General features: G+C 41.4%; 1 protein-coding gene across 1 annotated transcript in view; it reads left to right on the top strand.

Annotated features, from left to right (window-relative positions):
* The window catches only part of arhgef19 (Rho guanine nucleotide exchange factor (GEF) 19), a 31,691-nt gene extending 6,611 nt beyond the window's left edge, over nucleotides 1–25,080 (top strand). Inside the window, exons 2-16 of the mRNA XM_061736655.1 lie at nucleotides 12,352–13,048; nucleotides 13,844–14,335; nucleotides 15,330–15,453; nucleotides 15,530–15,615; nucleotides 15,729–15,985; nucleotides 16,069–16,229; nucleotides 17,369–17,521; nucleotides 18,354–18,483; nucleotides 18,683–18,757; nucleotides 18,856–18,945; nucleotides 19,055–19,218; nucleotides 20,914–21,072; nucleotides 21,160–21,239; nucleotides 22,102–22,206; nucleotides 22,289–25,080. Of these exons, the coding sequence (XP_061592639.1) occupies nucleotides 12,373–13,048; nucleotides 13,844–14,335; nucleotides 15,330–15,453; nucleotides 15,530–15,615; nucleotides 15,729–15,985; nucleotides 16,069–16,229; nucleotides 17,369–17,521; nucleotides 18,354–18,483; nucleotides 18,683–18,757; nucleotides 18,856–18,945; nucleotides 19,055–19,218; nucleotides 20,914–21,072; nucleotides 21,160–21,239; nucleotides 22,102–22,206; nucleotides 22,289–22,443 (2,907 nt within the window). The 5' untranslated portion in view covers nucleotides 12,352–12,372 and the 3' untranslated portion in view covers nucleotides 22,444–25,080. The remainder of the gene's footprint in view (nucleotides 1–12,351; nucleotides 13,049–13,843; nucleotides 14,336–15,329; nucleotides 15,454–15,529; nucleotides 15,616–15,728; nucleotides 15,986–16,068; nucleotides 16,230–17,368; nucleotides 17,522–18,353; nucleotides 18,484–18,682; nucleotides 18,758–18,855; nucleotides 18,946–19,054; nucleotides 19,219–20,913; nucleotides 21,073–21,159; nucleotides 21,240–22,101; nucleotides 22,207–22,288) is intronic.
* The last annotated feature ends 1 nt before the right edge of the window (nucleotide 25,081 follows it).

Below are 25,081 nucleotides of genomic sequence, written 5' to 3'. Positions count from 1 at the left end.
GCTTTCTTGGCTGTGTAGCGCGCAGAGACATTAAATCAGCATTACATTCACGGAAAACACAGCCCAATGATAAAACGGCGATGAACTGTTAATTGATTCATTTAATCTAGTAATTTTTTATCGACAATTATTCTAAAATCGATTCATTGTTAACATCCCTAGTGAGAACTCTTTTTTTTATCGGCCTGATGGCAGTTTCACACCACTATCCAGAGGATGTCAAAGAAGCTGGAATATGTCAAATGTAAATAAACAGCAAATGCATGAATATTCAGATCACATAAACTGATATTTGATCACATATCACAAGTTGGAAGTCAAAAATGTTATCATTTTAGGGCATTGAATTTAATAGCAGCAACATGTCTCAAAAAAGTTAGGACATGAGCAACATAAGGCTTATAAAACATAAGAAACACCTTGATGATAAGCAAAACTGTCAAAAGTTTTGTGGCACAATTAGGATTTTCTTTTTTTTTTTTTTTTTAAAGAGAGAAAGAGTCTCTCAGACGTACAGATGGACAGAGGATTACCAGACTGTGTTCACAATTTGTGAAACAACTTTAAAATAATACTCTACATAACATTGTAAAAGATTTGAATAGCTCATCGTCTACATGCGTGTGCGTGTTTTAGATGTGGCCCAGCTCAAGTTAGTGGACCACTGACAGCTGATGGTGATGCATTCCAGTTGTGAGTGTGTTGGAGCGTCTGAGACGAGTGGGACGCTGGTCCTGAGGAGAACACAGTCTGAAATGTCACCAACAGATTCAGAGACTCGGGAGAAATCTCTGTGCATCAGAACTAGGCCGAGGATCTTTGGGCTCTCATGTGGTACTGCTTTAAAAACAGGGATGAAATCACTGCGTTTCCTCTCAGGGGCACTACAGTACACCGCTGTCTGAGGACGACCCACATACGTGGGTTGAAACTCTGTTATGCAAAGAAAAAGCCACATGTGTGATCCAGAAAAAAAAAAGCCATCATCTTCATTTCCTCAAAGCTCGTTAAAAACGGACTGATGTGGAAAACTGTCCTGCGGTCAGAACGAGGGAAAGTTTAACTTCTCTATGAAAACCATGGCTGGATTCTCCGGACTAGAGAGAGGAGGGGCCGTCCAGCTTGTTATCAGCTCTCTGCTTCTGGTGGTACATTCACACATTAGTTCCCAGCCATGACGTCCTGCACTGTTGGAAGGAAACATTAACGGGTTTTAGCAGAACTTCTGCTCTCATCCACGGGGCTTTGCATCCTTCAGTAGAACAAGGTCAAGCTGCATCCGTGCATCTGTTACATGTCTTTGGGGGGGGTAGACGGTAGTGAATATCATCCATTCATAACTTTTTTGAGATGTGTTGCTTCCATGAAGTTCAAAATAATTTTATTTTAAGTTTATTGTGAAGGAACCGTGTTTCTGAGAGCTGAAAGTCACTGCTTTCTGTTTTTATTGCACTTTTGCAACTTCTTTGTAATTCAGCTTGTATTTTGTTTCGCAGGTAGTATCTTTTGTTCACAGTTCTTTTCAAAAGTTGTGAATTTTTTCATAGAATAGGATATAGTATATTTCTATAAAATAGAAAAAATACAAGTCTAAGACGCGTTAACTCGCGTTCCATTGTAATGGATGTTGCACAAAAGTAGAATAAAGAAATCCAGGATGTCTGAGAAAGCTTGACTTGTCGTCCTCGGTTCATCCTGCAGATGTGAAGCAAGGACGGGACAGCAATGTTGAACCAGGTTTAAATCATCTTGGCGTCCTTGTCCTAAAAGCTACACTTACAGAGCTCAGTCTGCAAAATCCAGCTCAAGTTTAGTGCAGTTATGTTGTAATTTCATTTTGAGAAGTAAAGATGCCTAAATGATAAAACCTTGAGCGTGGAAAGACAGCTTTTCATCTTTTTTGATGATGTGTCTTTAATGTGCCTTTTAAGATCCGTTCATACAGGTGACAGCCAGATGTGCAGTTCAAAGACGCAGCAAAGAGAGCCTTTTGTTGGGATCTCATGCATCTCTAACGGGATGTAAAGACGCCCCGTCATCAGGAACAAAGGACCTGACAAAAATATCAGAAACACTCTGCTGAGGGAACGTGTGTTTTCACTTTCCTGAATCTCTGACTGGCTGAACATCTTTGAGGATATTAAGATAGAAACTGTCTTAATCACCGCCATCAATGGATTTTATTTAAGGTCATTAATAATTGGTGACATCATAAAAATGGGAATGCTGTTTATCTTTAATTCATTCATAATTTATGGAGAAAACCATCAAAAGCCCAGCTTTGGTGCGCTTGTATCTTCCTTTAACATTTACGTAGAAAGCCCATTACTTTGTGCAAATCCTAATTTATAAACCAAAGAAAACAAAAGTAATCTACAAAAGTAGCAGACACCATCTCTGGAGAATCACTACTGTTCATAAATGAAATTGTGGAAACGCAGAGTCCGACCCGTCCCAAAACACTGTGTCCCATCGGTAAACCCTTTTAAGGATGACAGCATTCAAACATCACTGTGAAATAAAACACAGCATGAATGAATGTTGCTGAAATCAGCAAATCGGTTATTAGTCAAATGATGGATAGCATCAGCCTTCATACACCCAGAGCGTGACCCCCGATCAATTATTCCATAAACAATGAAAGGTGAAAACTCCCCTATTGGGAGAAAAGCCTTCAGTCAAACAGTGGCAAAAAAAACTCCCCTTTAGGAGGGAAGAAACCTGGACCAGGACCTGGTTCATGATCGGGGACCCTCCTGCCCAGGAAAGAGAGGATGCAGAGAGAGGAGGGGCTCAGATATATTTCATAATTATAAATTCCACAGATGATGATTATAATGATGAATAACATTTTGTCGGTACATTTTGATGCAGGCTTTGAAAATTAGATAATATTCACAAAGAAGATCAATAATCGTTTATTAAATGTATTAATGATGCCAGTGAGCAGAACAAGAAGCAGGATCTGCTGTAGCTGCTCAGAATACGTTTCCATGGCAACCTATCCACTCCTGGTTTTGAGCAAGAGGCTACTGTACGTTCAACCAGAATAGATGACAAATCTTGGCGTAATCCGCTAAGTCATTTAGTTTCTTTGCTTGTTTGAAGGTTGATAAATGTGCCGCAGTCACAAGAGACTCGTCGTAGCCCCCAGAACCCTGGAGATGATCACCTTAATACCGGCCGTAGGAAACTATTTAAGGTCCTCGTTTTACTGGGTGCACCAGAAATTAACTAAATAAATAGATAAATCCAGTTTAAACACACTACTTTTGGTTTTTGTGAAAACAGTATGATACAGTAATACTGTCAGTTACATGTATATCTGACTCTAGGTCAACCGATCAGTCAGTCGGTCTTGATTTGTTTCGTACTGTTTATACAGCGTGTTCAGCGGAAAATACTTCACATGGTTAAAACAAAAAAAAAAGCAAAAGAATTGAATGAAACTCCAATTCCTCGCCATTATTCACATAACAAGCATGTTTACTTATAAACACCAGAGATACCCAGAATCTCTCTCTCTCCGTTATTTTCATTTTCTTAATTCTCTTAGTTGTTCAGTGTGATTATACGTAGATACACAACAACACACTCCTGCACCCTTATTGATGTAAAACATTAACAGGAACTGACACCAAATTGAGGAAACGCTACCTTTATACTATGAGTACATTTCAAAGGCTGAACACTAGAAAGATAAAACATAGATAAGTAGAATAGAGAATGGAGGAAAAAAAAGAAATTTTCTGGGGAAAGTAGTCTGAACAAAAAATAGACAATTACCGGTACATGATAGATAAATCAGAAACTGCTAAAGTTCAGTTGAAAGCTGAATTTAAAAGCTGGATTTCCTTTTAAAGCAGGTCTTTAAAAGGGGTCTTCTCCCAGCCGTCGTCAGGTTTTAGAGCAGGTTCCACCACAGACGGGGACCATAAAACCAGACCTCACCAGCCGTTTTTGTTCTCACTGCGGGAATAATTAAAACCCTGCCACCAAAAGATCTGAGCGTTCAAAGGGGGTCCAGAGAATAAAAAACACCTGTGGGCAAAAACCATTAAGAGTTTTCTAAACTCAGTATCAGTTTTAATGGGAAACGCCGCAGAGGCTTTGAAATGAAAGTAAAATGTTCTCTCAAGCTGGTTTAGTAGCATTGATGCTGCTAGGTTTGGAAATAACTTTAATTATGAGATATTTCTCTACCATAAATCACAAGAACAACATGGACTAGTGCGTCTTCTAATGCTGGTAAAAAAATGCACATTTGTAACAGACAGTGGGTCTGACAAGTGGCATCTGAATAAAACAAAAAAAAAAACAGTCATTGATTACTTGGTGTAATATGAGGGCTTAGTTTTACTTTAAATTTCTATTCCTAAACTTAAGGAGGTCACATTTGTCCTGGCTGAGTTGTTAAAAATGAGACATTTAAAATACAGTTTTAAAGTTTGTTCACTGGTATCAGGTCATCAGGAAACTCAGTCAACCAGTCAAACTTTATTTCTTTACAATACAAAGCGTTTTACAGAATTAAAACAAAGGCAACAAAAATAGTTTAAAAACAATTCTTCTGCTTAAACGACTAAAACACATCCAAATTACACACATAGATAAATGTTATATGCACACTCACTGACACACACCTAGACCCGTGGCAATGATTTAAAAATGAAGCAGAAATGGAGGAAATACCATTTTGTGATATAAAATAGTGAGTCATCTGCATAAGTGTGGAAACTATGGATGCTGTGCTTCCAAGAAATCTCCCTGAGGAAACGTTTAAAGTTTTAGCATCTGTGTTTGTTTGTTTTCTTACTTCAGAATAAAGCTTTTTAGACTTTGAAGATGAAATATATTTGCATCAGGGGGTCAACTCATTTCAAGAGACAATAAAACATGTTTTAGCAAATGAAAAGTGACAGTTGTAGTTTTGTGGTAACGACCATGAAAACGCTTTTCTCCAGGAACACGTCCACTGTGATCATTAACCCATAACCCATGTCAACATTTTTCCAGGAGTTTTCTCCACAGAACACGACCAGTTATTCAGGACTGGTTGGCTTTAGTGGCCCTTAGTGAGCCTTTTTCACCTGTTGAATTAATATGCAGTTGTTGTTCTGGTTATCATTTACAGCCAAATATGCCATAATAACTGTACACAAATCAAGTAATAATTGTACTTGGACACATGTTTTTGTAGTTTTAGTTTTTCACATAAAAGCAACCCGATGTGTGCTTTGATTTTCACTAAAGGCAGTGCAGAGGCAGACTGTGTCCTGCTTACCAGGAATATATCAAGAATACCAGAAAATGATCATAGACAAACTATATCTAGAAGGCATCCTCATTTATGTTTGTAATAGTTTGATTAATGGACCCAAGAAAATTGTTTAACTTTTCTAAGCTAAACAAAAATACTTAGGGATCATTCGCCTCTTGTTGCCTTCGTCAAGTCGTGTTGCCGCCACAATCTAAAACATGAGGAAAGCAAACTAAACAAAAAAATGTATGTCTTCATAAACCACAATCTCCTGTAATTAATCTATTTGCCCCCCTGGCAAGCGTTAAACAAAGTTTAGTTTAGCGATTGCACAATACTTGGTTCTGTCAGAGGTTGAATCAGCCGTGGATTTCTGCCCAGATTTAATGTGATGCACCTGATTAGGTTGTTATTCTGATGCTTTGAAAATGAAAAAAGATCACAATTAGAAATGCTTCTCACATCTCTTTAATGTCATGTCAGAGTCCAAGTTATTAACTTCCATATGCAGACTTGGAGTCTTAAAGCAGCCTTAAAGTGAAATTACAGGGGGGGACAAACTCTGGCAGCAAAATCCACAAGAATCACAAATAACACCCTGCTACGTGGGAAATTACACGTCTTTGCAAATGAAATGTTAATAGCTTGATATAATTGTATCAGCGTGATGAATATGCAGCGTGGCTGTTTGCTTTCATGCCCGGTTTCATGTGGTGGCGAAGGATTCAAGTTAGTTTTAAGGATCTTTGAGACTCTTGAGCAGATTAGAAGACAGCTCATTTACTGCGACTGTGTTGATTTATGATGACGGGGGTCTTGCTGCAGGATTATGTGCACAGCTGTGACACAATTATGACAGCAGTCATATCTTTGTCTTTTTTTTTTATTTTCTTGAGAATGCATTGTAAATAATCCATGCTGGATCTCCCATGACAGAGAGCAGATATATAGGTAAAGTTAAGATAATGCAGCACATACAGCGGGATTAGAGCCTAAGCAGCAGGTAATCACGTGCACACACCAACAGGTGCGCGTCATCGTGCAGCAGTGGTCTGGATGTATTTCTGTGGCTCGGTGGCTGCACTATTTAAGTGGATCAGCATAAGCAGTTCCCACACCCTCTCAGGTGTCCTGTGCGCAGGGCAGCCCGGCCCAGGTACGCAGATAAAGGCCGCCTTTGTCTGCAGCAGAGAACAGGGAGCCGTTTGTGTTTCTATGCGTGCTCGCGTTTGCATGCGCATGCACGCGTGCATAAGAAGAGAAACGGAAGGAGAAAGGATCGACTGGACTGTGCACCCTTTTCTGCTGCAAGAGAAGGAGTGGCTTTTTCAGGGACCTCATATTCACGGCACACAAATTTCGGCACACTGATTTCCAGTCTGTGATTCTCCAGGGAAACAAGTACAATAAAGATATGATTACAGGAGAAATAGTAACAAGTGCAGGTTACAGGTGCAGCAAATAGGTCAATGTGATACTGTTATCTTTAACGTGCAAGACACTTTACCCCAGAAGGATTTCCTGATTTTTAGTTTAAAAGTTAACACCAAAAGTGTTTGCAGCAAATAGTTTCAAAGATAAAAACAAAAAAAAGTACTCACTTCACAGAAATAACTGTGTTTTGGAGTAAAGCGTGCAAACAAATGCCAGCAGCTGCAGAAAAACAGGAACGCAAACATGTAATGGTGTTTTGGTAGGAAGTGCTATCCCACAATCCCGTAGTGACAAGTCTTCTTGCTCAATTTTTTGTTTTTTTGTTGTATTGCAACCACTAACAAATAAGAGTAAAGACATGAATGAAATAGAACTAACAAATGAGACACACATGCTTTTTAATATTATAGTGATTGTGTGTGTTGTTGTGTTTCTGTCCTCTCTGGACGAATACAAAACAGATGGTGTTCATGGGAAAAGAGCGCTGAGAGTGCTTTATTGTCAGACTCATCAGAGCCGTCCAGACCTCCCTCTCCCCAGCCACCTCTTCCAGCTCCTCCGGGAGGACATCAGTGTGTTCCAGCCCAGCTGAGGGATGTAATCTCTCCGGCATGTCGTAGGTCCCAAAGCACTTGATGGCATCCAGGAGGCATCCTATCCACATGTTCAAACCAGTTCAGCCGACACCTCTCCATCCATCAGCCCATCGGCCAAAAGCAGAGATAAAATCTAAAATCTAAATCTAAAAGATAAGGTCTTTTAGATTATATTAGATTAGATTCAACTTTATTGTCATTACACATGTACAAGTACAGAGCAACGAAATGCAGTTTGGCATCCAACCAGAAGTGCAACAGAAAGTATTGTAGTAAATACAGTATATACAGATTATAAATGATAAAGCGCTATACAAGAGGGTGGTTTAAGGCCTGACCTGGTTCTATTGGTAATAAGTTAGACCAGGGGTCGGCAACCCAAAATGTTGAAAGAGCCATATTGGACCAAAACACAAAAAACAATTATGTCTGGAGCCGCAAAAAATGAAAAGTCTTGAATAAGCCTTAGAATGAAGGCAAAAACATGAAAGGCGAAATGTTGAGAAAAAAGTCAAATTTCGAGAAAAAAGTTGAAATGTCGAGGAAAAAGTCAAAATGTCGAGAAAAAAGTCAAAATTTCGAGAAAAAAGTCAAAATTTCGAGAAAAAAGTCAAAATTTCGAGATTAATGTTGAAGTACAATCTCGAGAAAAAAGTCGAAATGTTGAGAAAAAAGTCGAAATGTCGAGAAAAAAGTCAAAATTTCGAGAAAAAAGTCAAAATTTCGAGAAAAAAGTCAAAATTTCGAGATTAATGTTGAAGTACAATTTCGAGAAAAAAGTTGAAATGTCGAGATTAAAAAGGAAAGGAAAAGGGAAGAAAAAAAGAGAAAAAAAGAAGAAAAAAAAAGAAAAAAAAGAAGAAAAAAAGGTCAAACATTTTTGAAAAAGCTCCAGGAGCCACTAGGGCGGCGCTAAAGAGCCGCATGCGGCTCCAGAGCTGCGGGTTGCCGACTCCTGAGTAAAAAAAAAAAAAATACACAGATGAAATTAACATGAAATAATATTAAATAATGCAGAAATATAAACAACCTATCTGAGGTTGCTAAACTAGTGCAAACAAATGGCATAAAGTGTCTACAGTGCAGATAGAGTGGTGTCTGGTTGTCGTTCTGCCTTCATCACATGCTTCATTTCTCGGCCAGGTTGTGTGCTGATGATGTCCAGACACCATTTCTGCTCCATTTTTACCGTCCCTGGAAATCAAAGATGAATCCACAGGAACCAGACGAAAGTTTAGTATCACGGAGGAAAAGACAGGATGGCTGGCCGAGCTTGAAAGCACACATGGTTGGATTAAACTGCACATGAGGGTTTAAAATTGAAAACTAGATTCAGAGATAAAAGCCAGTTTGACTGTAGCAGAACCACCTGAGAGGACCTGTGATGCAGGGACCGCATGAAAACAGCACGCCTCGGTGCACGTGAGATCACATGCTCGGCAAACTAGCGTCCCTTTACCAGGTGTTTAGGCCAGAAGTTGAGGATTACTTGTTCAGGAAGCGGGGAGGGTACGACAAGAGGGAGCCCTGCTGGTGTGTGTTTAAAGAACCTGTCATGGGATCTAATTTTATGACCCACCGCAGGCTTTTAACAGACACTCACTGTAAATATTCAATCAGAAAAGGTGCCTCCTCTTCATGTGGGCTCAGGAAGGCAGACAATGACCTTGACTGATTGCTCACTATAGATCTCAGGTTAAAGGTGAGAGTGTCGAGGATGTGCTTTCATCCTGTCTGTTCTGTTGGGTTATCTGTCTGGAGCTGGTGTGTGTGTGTGTGTGTGTGTGTGTGTGTGTGTGTGTGTGTGTGTGTGTGTGTGTGTGTGTGTGTGTGTGTGTGTGTGTGTGTGTGTGTGTGTGTGTGTAGTGGTTAAATACAGGGGCTGAATGCTATGTGGAGGGAAGTCTTTAATTAGAGCAGGAAGACACAGCTCAGGAGAGACACTACACCAGACCGAGGTGTGTATGTGTGTCTAAGTGTGTGAAGACCGGCCCTGACGTTTAAACATCCTGCTCACATCTATAGTTTCTCATTTATCTGCAGGAGCGTTTTGCTTGGTGTGTGTCCCTGTGTGTGTGGTTTTATTTGAAATCAGTCGCCTCCAACCAAGAGCCAAACATCCACAAACTCCGTGAACAGTTTGTCAGACGTCACTGCTGTTCATTTTAAACGATAAACACAGCGATGTTCATCGTGGTGACGCTGAGCCAACGCTAGTTAGCGCCCAGTAGACCATATTCTATTGCAAGATGCTTTGATTTTTTCTGCTTTGGTTTAGTCTGATGTATCAGATGCACTTTCATAGAAATCCAGAAATTATGTTGAATCTCAGGGAACTACGTACTTTGTTATATTTTCACATGTATTTCACAGATTGGCATAAACATTTTAAAGTAGAAGTTCATTGCAATAATTCATGAAAACCTGTCGGCTGTTTCATCCTCTAAGACACAACCCTATTTACAAAAATGTTTCTATTTGAATGAGAGAATTAAATGAGGCTGAACTACTTGCATCTGTAAACAGGAGACTAGCATAACTGAGTATCGATGCATTTACTGTATCACACAACCTGAAACTGACACTGGCAGCAGAATTAACAAAAATAGGTTTAATAAATCCTTTTCCAGAGTTCTGGATGTGAGTTATAACTGTAGTACTTTTGATCTCAGGGTGCTTCTAGCACAGAAAGAGAGAACTAATGCGGGATCTGCTGCAGCTGTGATTATTAGTTTATCCTGGCTCTGTTCCCTGAACTGCTGCCCCACAACCATCCACCACCAGCGCTGGTATGAACAGAGCATCCACAGGGTCCTTCAGTAGTCAATATGAAATGACGGATAAAGGTTCACCGCTCTGTGAAAAATGTAGGATACAAGGAACTCAGTAGTGTAAGAATGTTTTTTGACATAAGATGGCAAATATTTGGGGGATTTCATCATTTATAGTGCATAAGGTTAGCAACAGATAACCTGCACACAAAGGAAAAGACTGAAAAGAATAGCAAAAGTGTACCGTATTTTCCGCACTATAAGGTGCACCTAAAAGCCTTTAATTTTCTCAAAAACCGGCAGTGTGCCTTATATATGATCATTACAGTAATTTCTGTTACTGTAGTCAGTAGGATTGTGGGTAATGTAGTTGGTGTCGCCAAAGTAATGGCGCTAAAAACGTCAGGAATCGTCACCGACGTTCAAGACAACAGCAGCGACGCTGACTCGCATAATGGCGACTTTGACGAGACGGAGCAAAGCTGGTTTTTATTTTGTTAATAAAAGTTAAAAAGTTTGACATACGGTACTGTGGCAGGGTGCGTGCCACAGGGGCCCGACCGAAGGACGGAGAGACACAGAGTTTTCGTGCAGACCCTTTTTTATTCAATAATCACCCACACACAGTGCACAAGCACCCAGCATGACAGCAGCTCCTCCGACCCCTTTGCTGCTGTCCAGCTCTTCCTTATAAAGGCAGGCCGGGTGGAGGCGTGGCAGCCACTCAGGTGGATGGGACACAGGTGCGTGTCCCGTCAACCTCTCCACCCGGCCACAGGTACTTTTCTTGTTTTTTTTTGCATTTGCTGTAGGATTTTGTAGCATTTCCTGTAGCGCAGCTCCATCAGGTAGATACGTACAGTAACTCAACCCCAGCAACTATAGTATGGTATTTTACCATATATTTAGTGCGCCTTATATATGGAAAAAGTTTTTAAATACGTCATTCATTGAAGGTGCGCCTTATAATGCAGAAAATACGGTATATACTGTATATGAGAAACCAATCAGCAATCTGCTGCACACATCTCTGGTCCATGTCTTGTTCAGGTCCCCCATTTCCCGCCAGTATTCCCCCAGACCTTGTTAACCTGGCTGACGTCCGAGCCGGCACGGCCTCATTTCTGTATCTCCGCTCATGATTTACCTGGGATGTCTGACCGAACCGGACCAGATACCAACACTCGCAATGGGTGACACACGGGTCACGGGTCTCCTGAACCGAGGACAGCAACATTTTCACTGTCTTATTTCATTTCTGCAACAGTGGTGAAGGGAAATCAATGAAAACACCTTTGTGGACCAAATTGTAAAAAAGAAAACAAATGTGTTATTTACCATTTTAGGATTAACAAATATTTAAGAAACGTTTTAAAGAGTTCAATGAATGCCGACAACTGACTGGCAAGAATTTAATTGGCCATGTGTATGTATATGTTACTTACAGAAGTGGACGAAAAGTTTAGTCTGGACTTGTCATGTTGCCGTGGCACAAAGGTGTAGACGTGGCCGAGCATCTCTCATGGAGAAACTATCAGAAATTATGATTTTATTTACAATTACATCACTTTTTCCAAACAACTTGGTTTAAATCTCTAAATGGTAAACGCCATAACTTTATGGAGGCTCAGAAATTAAAGCTGAAAGTCAAAATCTTGAAAGGATCATGACTGTTTTATTTCAGATCTATTGTGGAGTCATAAAATGGCACATCATGTGTATATTTTCTACTATGTTAATATTATGTTATGGGTTATGTTCAGATATAGTGTATTCAAATATATTTGCTTCATTATCTACAGGACTGTCTCAGAAAATTAGAATATTGTGATTTTCTGTAATGCATTACATGCATTACATGCATTACAAAAAGAAAAATGGCATACATTCTGGATTCATTACAAATCAACTGAAATATTGCAAGCCTTTTATTATTTTAATATTGCTGATCATGGCTTACAGCTTAAGAAAACTCAAATATCCTATCTAAAAAAATTTGAAATATTCTGGGAATCTTAATCTTAAACTGTAAGCCATAATCAGCAATATTAAAATAATAAAAGGCTTGCAATATTTCAGTTGATTTGAATGAATCCAAAATGTATAACATTTTTGTTTTTTTAATTGCATTACAGAAAATAAAGAACTTTATCACAATATTCTAATTTTCTGAGACAGTCCTGTATATGCCTAATCTTTTTTTCAAATACAAATAAAGGGGAATAAAATGTTGCACCTATAATACATCTTCTGTATGTGCATGTGGACTAACGTGGCTTCTCTGTTGCAGCTCCCATGTGCCCGCTCAACCATGTTCCCTGGGTATGGATTCTCCCACATTCCTGACTTCCAGCCCCACCTTTACTCTTTTTGCTGCCGAGGAGAAAGTCCCAGCATGTGGATCCCGGGTTCAGGGGAGTCCCAGGGTCCGAGTGAGTCCCAGGAGGGCCGGCCCCTCCTCCACCCCTGCCATCACAAGCACGTCGCCGTGTGCCAGCAGGAAACGTTGGCTTTTATCGAGCTGCAGCCGGCAGTGACTCCCAAACTAAACGGCTTTGGCCTTCAGACGCCAAACATCATTTCAGACGCACAACACACAGCTCACTCTCTGCCACTCAATGACTTCAGACAGACGTTAAACGAACTGAATGACATGCAGAAGAGCGGCCACATGACGGACAATGAGCGTGAGATAAATTTCAATTCGATGGATGACGGAGAGCTTGAGAGCCAAAGCGGCGAGAGAACTTCTTTGCAGGAGCAGAGTGAGAAGCCACGAACCGTCACGACGGTGTGTCGACCTCTGCATTCGGCTCTCAGCCTTCCTCTGTCGTTCCCCCTGTCCTCCATGTACACTGACACAGACTCCCTGGAATCTCAGTTCCCTTGCTCCCCCTCAGCACCCGACTTCGGCAGTCTCCAGGCCTCAGACTGCTGCCAGCTTCAGAGGAGAGCGTCGCAGGGGTCTCTGAAGGAGAAGTCCATCCGTGAGTTGACAGAGCAAAATTCAGGCTTCAGGGCCAGAGGTGTCAAAAGTATTCACTTTCATTACTCAGGTAGAAGTATAGATACTAGAGTTTAAAAATACTCCTGTAGAAGTTGAAGTATCAACTCAAGTTTTTTACTTAAGTAAAAGTATAAAAGTACTGGTTTCAAAACTACTTAAAGTATAAAAGTAAAAGTAATGTAAGGGGGAAAAAAGCCATTAAGGACAAAAGCCATTGAAAATGAATGCATCTTAGTATAATGCAAATATATTAAAGAACCATATATGTGTACTATTGAGCATTAACATGTGTTTCAGAGAGCAGGAGATATGATGACTAGTTGCCTATAAGTATTGTAATGGTGCAAAAAGTCAAACTTCAGAGGCATGTTATCATTTATCCTAACCTTTATTGGAATGTACATCCAAGTTTAGTTGCAGGAATCTGAGGGAACGGATGTAAGAACAAAACTGGACAAGAACATCTGAAATAACCACAACCAAATTCACTCTATCCGGATGGAGCAATTTAACTGGATAGTTTTTTTTTTAAAGGCCGAAATGAAATAGAGTAACGAGGCTGTTTTTAAAATGTAAGGAGTAAAAAGTACAGATAATTGCGTGAAAATGTAAGGAGTAAAAGTAAAAAGTCGTCTGAAAAATAATTACTCCAGTGAAGTATAGATAACCAAAATTTCTGCTTAAGTAAGGTAATGAAGTATTTGTACTTTGTTACTTGACACCTCTGTTCAGGGCTCAGTAGCTCGATCTATTAAAGATGTTTTCTTGTCTTCAGGGCGAAAGATGCAGGTCTATTCTCCAGAAAGCCCCAGCGACGAGTCGCTCGGCAGCCCCATCCTGGAGGCGGACTACATCTTCCCCGGACCCTTTGCATCTTTCCTAGAAGAGGACCTCAGCGGGTTATCCTCGCTGGATGCCGCCTCAACTCTTTCCTCCAGTGACGGTGCTGCAGACCTCCCGAACCTCAGTCAGGAGGACATCTTCAGCGTAGCTGCAGAACCCCTGCAGATAATAGAAGACTCCGAATTGTGCGCGGGGGGTGAGAGCAGATGTTTGGAGACATCGCTTCCCTCGGGAGGAAACTCTCAGACTCGCGGTCGCCAAGGCGACCAGGAGCGGCGGCGCTTCTCGGCCTCAGAGCTGATATCCAGGCTGCAGCTGTCTCAGAGGAAGAACTCCTTCACGCTGAAGCTGGGGAAGTCGCTGTCTGCTCGGGTGGCTTCCAGGGACAGACAGAGCTCCAACAGCCTCGTCCCCAACCCTGACAGTGAGTGCAGCTGAAACATCTGATGTGCACAACAAATCTCTGGCATGTGTTTTGAGGGAACTTTAACCCTTGTGCCTTTGGGTCAAAATTACCCAATTCTTCTGTCCTTCTTTCCTCCTGCTCTCTCCTTCCTTCTTCCTTTCCTCTTTTCCTCCTTTTTACCCTCCTTTACTCCTTTTTCTTCCTACCTCCCTTTCGTCATTCGTTACTTTATTACCTTCTTTGCTTTTCCTTCTTTCTTTCCTTTTCTCCCTTCTTTCCTCCCTTCCATCTTTTCTCCTTTCCTTACTCCCTTTCCTACTTCCTTCCTTCTTTCCATCTTTTATCCATTCTTTCCTCCCTTTCATCTTTTCCCTTCTTTCCTCCCTTCCATCTTTTCTCCTTTCCTTACTCCCTTTCCTACTTCCTTCCTTCTTTTCTCCTTTCTTCCTTACATCCTTCTTTCCTTCCTTCCATATTTTCTCCCTTCCTTCATTCCTTCTTTTCTCCTTTATTCCTTACTTCCTTCTTTCCTTCCTTCCATCTTTTCTCCTTTCCTTACTCCCTTTCCTACTTCCTTCCTTCTTTCCTTCTTTTCTCCTTTCTTCCTTCCTTCCATATTTTCTCCCTTCTTTCCTCCCTTCCATCTTTTCTCCTTTCTTTCCTTCCTTCCATCTTTTCTCCCTTCCTTACTCCCTTTCCTACTTCCTTCCTTCTTTTCTCCTTTCTCCCTTCCTTCCATCTTTTCTCCTTTCTTTCCTTCCTTCCATCTTTTCTCCCTTCCTTACTCCCTTTCCTACTTCCTTCCTTCTTTCCTTCTTTTCTCCTTTCTTCCTTACTTCCATCTTTCCTCCCTTCCATCTTTTCTCCCTTCTTTCCTCCCTTCCGTCTTTTCTCCCTTCCTTCATTCCTTCTTTCCTCCCTTCACCCTCTCTTGACCCAAAGACAGCACAAGTGTTAATACATCTGATTGATTATTTACACGAGCACCGTATGGTTTTGATATATCCCGTAGATAAATCCAACCACAGACACCGCAGCTCAGGAGGCTCTAGTGACAGCGCCCCCATCAGTCCCGTCGCACCAACACCCAGCGGCGACAATGGGATGCCTGGGAACCGCTGGAGCACAAAAATGGGGTAAGAAGTTTCCAATAGAAGCAAAGGTCAAAGATGAAATAACATCCGTTGATGTAATTGTACGATTTCTTCACAGGATGCGTAAGAAGTCCATAGAAGAAGACCTGTGCTCACATGCAGCTGTTCCCAGCTCCAATCGACTGTCACGCTTTTTGCCGAGTTGTAAGTTTCCCCCAAATGGGGATTTCCCTTGTATTAACCTGTAAATACCTGCATCTTGCTCCTTTTTCTTTCTTCTTCTTTTCTTTTGTTCAACCAATGTTTTGATCTTGCAGCGATCTTGTACCAGGAGTACAGTGACGTTGCCATCAACAGAGAGATCCAGAGGCAGCAGGGGAAGGAGCCGGGCACAGAGGAGGACGGGCTCAGGGACGAGGGGTCCGACGGGACCCCGTCTCCATCTAATCTGTCCCCGTCCAGTTCCTTTCGCTCCTCGCGAGGCTCCGCTTTCGCTCTGTGGCAGGATATACCCGATGTTCGGACCAGCGGCCAGCTGGACAACTTCAGCAACGAGGAGAGGAAACTACAGGAGGTGAAAGGCTTAGATTTTACTGTTCTCTGTTTGACTGCATCGGCATTGATGACGCTGAAACCCTGCGTCTTTTCCTACGTCAGGCCAAGTTTGAACTTGTGACATCTGAGGCATCGTACATTCGTAGTTTGACGATTGCGGTGGACCACTTCATGCTGTCTCACGAGCTGGCCGACTGTCTGGGAGCTCAGGGCCGGCAGTGGCTTTTCTCCAAGCTCCCCGAGGTCAAAGATGTCAGTGAGAGGTAGGGGTGTAACAATATATCGTACCACGAAATTTAGCGATACAAAAACGTCACGATACGTGTCGTGGAGGTGACATAGTGTATCACGATATTGGGTTATTAATATTAATCTATTGTGTTGACTAGTAACGCGTGCCGACCGCGCCTCGACCCACGGACCAAAATCTTACTCCTCTCAGAAGAAACTAGTACCGTTTTGTGGTCCCGATCACGGGACTCTAGCAGGGTTTTAAGCTCTGAACCTTTACTTATGTAAGGCTGGTGTAGAGTTAAGCCTTACCTTATTAAATTAAACCTTTCTAGTAGGATAAACACGGCGGCACCGTCTTCCGAGTTCCAGTGTACTTTAATGTCCCTCAACAGTGTAGGATTTTAGAACATCAACACAGCACTTAGTGCCGTACTGTGGCGTATCACTCCGCCCAATCTAAAACAGACTAATCACTACAGATAAACTGACTAGTGTCATTATAGTCCCTGATTTACATCAGAATATAAAGAATATATTTATAAAATAATGAACCCTGAATTACCAAAATAACCTTCTTAACAAAAATAAATCTCCTCTTACACTTATAAGGTGAGCATGAATCAATCTTTTTTATGATGTAAAATTGTATGTATTTATTTACTTTTATTTATTTATTTAATTGTAGTTGTTAAATTTCTGGAAAAGAAAAAAGTCAAATGATACATGAGAGAAACTATTCAGTTTGTCGCTAAATATTTGTACTTGTATGAAACTGAAGATGCATAATGCAAACCTGACATTTACTTTTAGTTCAGTTTGTAGAAAATAGTTGGTCTGGCTTTCTCTTTAAAACTTAAACAGTTATAAAGCATTACAAACTGTAATGCACAGCATTTTTTTGTATTTTGTGTCTTTCAAATAAAAGACAATTTTTTCCAGTCATATGTTCCTCATTCAAGGTTTTTAAAAATATACTGTTATAATATTGTATTGTTATCGTGACCTGAATATCGTGTATCGTACCGTATCGTGAGATTAGTGTATCGTTACACCCCTAGTGAGAGGTGAAGTGATGCGCAGACAGCTGCCCCCATTGCCCTGGGGTTTGTGTTTTATCCCCCCGGCCATCGTCTCCTGCCCTCTGAGTGTATCTTTGCTCTCGCTGCAGGTTTCTCCTGGATCTGGAGCACAGGCTGGAGGAAGATATTCTCCGTTTTGATGTCTGTGACATCGTTCTGGATCACTGTCCGGCTTTACGAAAGGTTTATTTACCTTATGTAACCAACCAAGCTTATCAGGAGCAGACATACCAGCGACTACTGTGAGTAATAGTTTGAAAAGAAACCTTCTGGGGTTAAAACCACCCCGGATCCATCATTGGGAGTGTAAACTAAAAAAATTAGGTCATTTTAATTTTATGTGTGTACAAAAAATGTTTTTCATATTCTTGCTGCTTTCTTGTGATAAGTTGGTACAGGCTGATCACTGATGTTGTTGCAGTCGACTTTTACAAACTTATGATAGATAGATAGATTAAAATAACGATAAATATCAATAAATATCAGACAGCTTGACAAGTTAGCAGCAACATTTTGTACACTTACAAAGTTTAAATGACCCTTGTTTGTCTGTTGGGACCATATCCACACTATCACTTCGGTGGAAGGAGATCTGAGTCCCATCAGAGGCTTGTTTTAGTATTTATTTATTCTATTTTTTTATTTATTTAACTCTGTTGTCCTCTGTGCTCACGTTAATTAGGATTTTGCCAGAAACACACTTTTCATTCTCACTGCTTCATTGTTTTTTTGGTCATTAACATAAGTTTACACTCCCTACTATTTAATAACAGGCCTAAGGTTGTATTAACTCTGTAATGTGTCTGTAAATATCTTGAGATAAGATCACTATGTTTGTATTTCCATTCCTGAGCTTATTAAGTACAACTGTTTCATGCTAGAAGTCCAAAATTTCCTGCAAAGGCGCTCAGGTGTTATTTTACACCTGCATGACATAACTTGCATAATGGCTCATCTTAAGAAAGCAGAACTTTTCTCTCTGTCTCTCTGTTGGAGTATAAAATGCTGCAGGATTTTGATATATTTTCACATAAAGTTATGAAGCAGTTTCCCTTAATGTCCTCGTCCCCTCAGGCACGAGAACCCTCGTTTCCCCGGGATCCTGGCCCGCTTGGAGGAGGACCCGGTCTGCCAGCGACTTCCTCTGACCTCTTTTCTAATCCTCCCCTTTCAGAGGATCACACGGCTTAAAATGCTTGTGGAGGTACGTGATAAAACATTCACTGCAGAATTCATGTTTGCACTTGAAGCCCGTTTAGACTGAGCTGTTGAAGATGCAAAACTTGGACTGGTTTAGCAGCTGGATCCCGCGGTGGAACCCGGCGACAACAAAGTGTGACAAAAGCATAGTTTGCTCTTTGGTTTACCATCAAAATCAACAATTTCAATCCATTATTTTCCAGAATATCCTAAAGAGGACAACGCCGGGCTCTCGGGATGAGGACACTGCCACCAAAGCTTTTAATGAGCTAAAAAAGGTGGTGATGATCATCTTTTAATAGCCGGTTGGATGAGTACCAGTATTATCACTGGTGAGGCATGACAGTAATAACTATGATGCTGTGTGCCTTCTTAGATCATCAAAGAGTGTAATTCCAGTGTGCAGTCAATGAAGAGGATGGAGGAACTCATCCACCTCAACAAGAAAATTCACTTTGAGGGCAAAGTAAGTGGAGTTTATAGTTTTATCTCATCATCTGACACATTTGGGAGAGTTTTTGAGTTTGTGTTGTGAGTTTTTTTTTAAAGTGAATTCCTGCTTTCTGACTTTGCAGATCTTTCCGCTGATCTCTCAGTCTCGCTGGCTTGTAAAACACGGCGAGCTTCTGGAAGTGGACACTCCAATGATGAGTATTTCTGGATCAAAGCTCAAGCTGCCCACCAGGCCTGTGTACCTCCACTTGTTCAACGACTGCCTGCTGCTTTCCAAGAGGAAGGAGTGAGTGATGCAACGGGGCCGAGCCGAAGAAGGGCTCTCACGAGACCAAAAAGAAAATATTGCTGAGTTAAATGTGGCCGTTGTACTGATGATGCATGCTCTGCACGCGTGCATCATCAGTACACTGGCCAAGTACTCTGACCACACTGATCTTGGAGATCTTTACTATCTATGACTATGACTATATCCTTTTATTACACAGTAAAGATAAGGATACGCTAAACTGGGACAGAGGTGGTTTCAGTCTGAATCATTGATCATTATTTAGAAGCCACTTTCACTCCATCGAGCATGACAGATAAGACTTTGTGACTTCATTTTGAAGTCATTTATCACATTTTGAAGTAGACATGTCACACTGTTTTACAACTTTAAGACTATTTTATGTTTCTACGTAACAACTATACATGTAGATGCAGAGCCGTCTGGGAGATTTGCGAGGCCCTGTGCGAAATTGCCGGGGGCGGGGGGGCAAAAAATTTTTATTTTTTGGGTCGGATCGGGTGTCTATATGCGCAATTTTAACTCTCCAATTAGTTAAATACTGGATACCTTCCCCTGCCTCATCATCATCTCTTGCCTCGACGCGGGGCCCCGCGGCTGCTTGAGACCCGGTCGGATCAGTGATTTTTGTAACAAATTTATCAAACGAGCCTTTCAGAGAGGCATTAAAGTCTTCCATTTTCTTTAGTTTTTTTCTTTTTTCATCCCCTGATGGAAATTTCCTGAATCTGTCTCGTTCTCTCGACAGTTTGTTCCACACTCCACCCGTCTGGATCAGAGCAGCTTGTGTCTGCGCTTGGTCTGATCAGTTGTATTGAACAACATCATTGCACATATATTTATTGATATGCACAGACTAGTACACATTTAGTTCTGTAATGGAACGTGACTGTTGATATTTATAAGGGAAAAAACGAGAGAAAAAAAAAAAGGCCCATAGCGCGAGGCCCCTTGGGGCGTGAGGCCCCGTGCGGTCGCACGGTTCGCACCCTTTGCGGCGGCCCTGTGTAGATGTACAAGGCGGTGTTAGTGTTTATACTCGTTAGTTGTTCTGTAGTTACTCAGCCGAACACTAGGTGGCAGTGAAGGCTCTTTCCTGCGGTGCTACAGCTTTCAACGATGAACCGATTCGATTTCGATGCCAATATTGTGGCAGGTTTGCGCTGAAGGAACTGGTAGCCAAAGCAAACTTTGATCGACACACGTTGGTGCCGTTGGCATCCTGAGCAACATGGCTGCACCGCGTACCAAGAAAACCGCCTTCAAAACGGCTCTTCACAAACCACTGAGTCACGTGACCGAAAGCTTCGTCCGTTGTTTTATACTGTCTGTGTTGCGGCCCACGTCAACCCATCGTGATGACACAACGGGAGGTTCCATGTCAGATTGTGGCTCGACGTTGATATTAAAACACATTTGCTGAGTTTGCTCTCATTGGAAAGCTGCAGGTTACACCTCAGACACAAAGAGAGGTTCATTTGAGTTTAAGAGGTCACTCTGGGGTCTAACACAGGATTAAACTCAGCTGAGAAAGCAACAGTGATTAGCACAGACTTTGAGGTTACACGGCCGTGACCTTTGACCGGGAATCGCGTGAAAGCTTAAAACCACTCCCTTTAGAGTGACATATTTAAAAAAGCTGCACTTATTGATGTGGATGGTAAAATGACACCAGTGACATTTCCTCTGCAGTACGTGGAAGTTCATGGTGTTTGTCCACGCCAAGATTGGAGACTTAAAAGTGAAAGACCTCAGCAAGAAGCTGCAGGGCATCTCAGGCTTCATCTTCCACCTGCAGCTGTGTGAAGGCCAGCAGCTCAAACATCAGATCCTGCTGAAATCCCACACCGAGTGAGTAACACCTCCACGTCTAATCGCTCGTCAGTACCGACGCTTCGGGTCAGTTTAGCAGCTCTCTCTGCTTCTGTGTCTGATCAGGAGCGGGAAGCAGCGATGGATCACTGCGATGTTTCCATCGAACCCGCTGCAGGACATCGAGCAAGCCACTGAAAACGATGGTGAGTATAGACTAGGAATGGGCGATATTTTACCGTTCACGATATACCGTCAAAAAAATTCCCCACGGTAAGAATTTGTCATCTCGCGGTAAAAACGATAAATTCCCCTTGATGACGTTTTTGTGTAAAGCTTTAGGAAGGAAGGAAGGAAGGAAGGAAGGAAGGAAGGAAGGAGGGAAGGAAGGAGGGAAGGAGGGAAGGAGGGAAGGAGGGAAGGAGGGAAGGAAGGAAGGAAGGAAGGAAGGAAGGAAGGAAGGAAGGAAGGAGGGAAGGAGGGAAGGAGGGAAGGAAGGAAGGAAGGAAGGAAGGAAGGAAGGAAGGAAGGAAGGAAGGAAGGAAGGAAGGATATGAGCCAGGAAGGAAGGAAGGAAGGAAGGAAGGAAGGAAGGAAGGAGTGGAGAAAAGAGGAAGGGAAGAAGGAAGGAGAAAAAGAAAGAAGGAAGGAAGGAAGGAAGAAAGGAAGAAAGGAAGAAAGAAAGAAGGATAAATTCCCGCTGATGACGTGTTTGTGTAACAAACATGGCGGATCTGAGTCATTACAGTTTTGTAGTACAGGTGTACCTAATTTAATTGGTTTTTATTCATTCAATTTAATTGGTGTAGTTTAGTAGCATTTAGTATCTTTTAGAGCAGTGTTTTGGGGGCTCCAAAGACTGAATGTGGTGATAGATTTATAGTTACAAAGATGGAGTTGAATTGGTATTTCTTTTATCATCATTTTTATCGTTATGGGGATAAATGCCAGAAATGATCGTGATACATTTTTTAGTCCATACCGCCCATCCCTAGTAGAGACCTGCAGGTGCACACTGACTTGGAATAAGCCTCTTAAAATTCTTTCCTCTTTATCTTTTCCTTATAGATATATCCCAGGTTCAGTGCATCAAAAGCTACCAAGCCCAAGAGCATGACGAGTTAACGCTGGAAAAGGCCGACATTCTCCACGCTAAGACTATCACAGGCGATGGTAAGAGTTTGGGGAAGGTCTTGGGTGTGGGAAATGTGCGCTGGTGCGTTTGATGACTGAGTGCTGCCGTGTTTTTCCTCAGGCTGGGTGGAGGGCATCAGACTCTCTGACGGGGAGCGGGGCTGGTTCCCCAGAACCTACGTGGAGGAAATCACGAGTCGCAGCGCGCGCCTCCGCAACCTCAGAGAAAATATCCGCATCAAATGTGTCACTCAGAAACTGAAGGGGAAAGACTGACCGCTTTCACTGCCATTCCAGCATCTGAAAGCTTCAGGGTGGTTGTTTTAATTCTAGATAGGCGCAGGGCTTCAGTGTGATATATGGATGTTAAAATAAGCCAAGAGGTTTACCGTTTTTGTATTTTTTCTAAACCGAATGTCAACAGTTTCCTCCAGCATACTAGAGAGAGCGCAAAGCTTTTATTTCATATTTCACACATTTAAATGAAAAATAAAAGGCTTTTAATGACTTTGTATACAACAGTTCAGATGAAAACCTTTTTTCTTTACCCGTTTTGTTGTTAAACCTTTTTAATAGCAGTTACCGTTGGCTGAAACGTTTCATTTAAGAATCTGAAATCAGGTTAAAGGAAGCACTCAAACCAGCACTCATGGAGCCGGAGAGGTGCAGAAGATCCATTCATCTAATCACCACATGCATCAAGACAAATCACATCCCTTCTCTCGTGTTGCGACATGTTCTGCAGTCGGCTTATCCTGCAGAAAACTGCAGCTTTGAATGGAAATGGATGCCCGATCGGATCTTTGCATATCTGAATCCCTCCGGCAGTGATGAGACGTGAATCTGGCCGTGTACGGGTGTCGCTCTTCATCCTATGCCAAAGGCCTCACCTTTGTGTGCAATGTTATGAGCGAGTCATGGGGTGACGTGTTCCTTCACTACCAGCAGATCCGATAAGTCAGTCCCGAGCATTCGCCTGGAGCTGCAAATATTGAGCTCCAAACGTGCATCAATCCCGTGAAAATAGTCCCCAACTATTGCACTATTCCATTGTCTGAGTGCACATCTGTTCAGGACATCAGCTAATCTTTCAGACAATCAGAAAATTACAAAAAGCAGTAACACATTTGGCTTCTCGAGACACTTCTGGACAAAGAAGGAAATAATACTATTTTTATTGTTTAAAGCCACTCTATGTAGCAATACCAGCTCTGATCACAAAGGACAAATACATCTGCTGCATTTACAGACAAGCCACTGACAATACTGTTCTAATGAGTGGGGACAGTCTGGCACGACCTGTAATACCACTCTGTCTCTGCAGAGGTGCACTGCACCAGGGCCTGATGCTGTTAATGACCCCTCCTCTTCTCGGGTGAAGACAGCAAGTGTCAGTCAGTGCAGCTTTGGAGATGTTTACTAATATAAAAGAGGACGTTTATGCACCTTCAGCACCTCTGCGCATCAGCAATGAAGTGGTGACCACAAATGTGGGCGTAATCAGCAGTTTTGGGTCCCACAGTTTCCTGATTCCATCCTCTCACGGCACAGTCTCAAGCCACAAATCTATTCTTTTACCACCCTTCTGTCTTTAAAGGAAGTACAATAAAATCACAAATTTGGATAAAAAAATGACATATGTGTGTATATATATATATATATATATATATATATATATATATATATATATATATATATATATATATATATATATATATATATATAGGCTAGGCACCAGTACGGAAGAGTATTAGGGCCAGACAGGAGAAAAATAAATTATATTTTGGAGGAGGAAGATTTTTTTTCATTATGCACTTCGAGAAAAAAGTCGAAATGTCGAGAAAAAAGTTGAAATGTTGAGATTAATGTCGAAATGTTGAGAAAAAATTCATAATGTCGAGAATAATGTTGAAGTACAATTTCGAGAAAAAAGTCGAAATGTATTTCAACTTTATTCTCGAAGTCCCAACATTATTCACGAAATTTCGGCTTTATACGCGAAATTTCGACTTTATTCTTGAAATTCTATTTCAACATTAATCGCGACATTTTGACTTTTTTCTCGAAATTGTATTTCAACATTATTCTGGACATTTCGACTTTTTTTTCGACATTTCGACTTTTCTCGAAGTGCACAATAAAAAAAAAATCTTCCCCTCTCACATATTTTTTCTCCTGCATGGCCCTTATACATGCAGGAATGTGGCCCTTGAGGACTGGAGTCTGAGACCCCTGATGTAAATACTGTTCCACGTCATTTGCTACAAAGAGTGGCTTTAAAGAAGATACTTGGCTAACACACCAAATTAAATTTGGCTATATTTACATTAACAGTCGATGCGGTAAATATTTGTATTAAGCCACCCACCAGCAGATTTTGAAAGCCCTTGTCCGGGTTTAGCACCAGCTGAAGAATGCATTTGTCTCACACCAGTAACAGAGTGAAATGGTGCTGGCACACATTTAACACGAGCTGGGTTCCCCTCAGCCAGCGTGGAAAGCCATAAACACTCAACAGCGCAGTGTAACTGAGACCTGTTGTTAATGGATCACAATAATCTCCAATCGAGAGTGAACGCCTCCCGGTGGCACGTGAGATGTTTAGGACCCTTTTGTTTTCATGGGAAAGTTGTTAGTTGTAATTTAAATGGTTGCTGGTGCAGCATGTGTATTTATATTCCTCTAGATTTTCGTGTAAATGTATTTTACTGTAGATGGCTTCATGTATAAAGAATAGAACATGGTTCATTTTATGACTGTAATTTATATGAAAAAGATTTTACAAATAGTATTACATTTAATAGGCGTGGAGTTCATGATAACAATAATTATAAATGCCTGAAATACACTGGATGTTTACTGGACACTACTGTAAATGTTTAACCACTGAAATAAATACAGATACTTATGTCAC

Source organism: Cololabis saira, chromosome 12 (assembly GCF_033807715.1).
Source record: "Cololabis saira isolate AMF1-May2022 chromosome 12, fColSai1.1, whole genome shotgun sequence".
NCBI lineage: Eukaryota > Metazoa > Chordata > Actinopteri > Beloniformes > Belonidae > Cololabis > Cololabis saira.
Note: the sequence above shows the minus strand (reverse complement) of the source record. Positions and strands in the feature narration are given on the sequence as shown.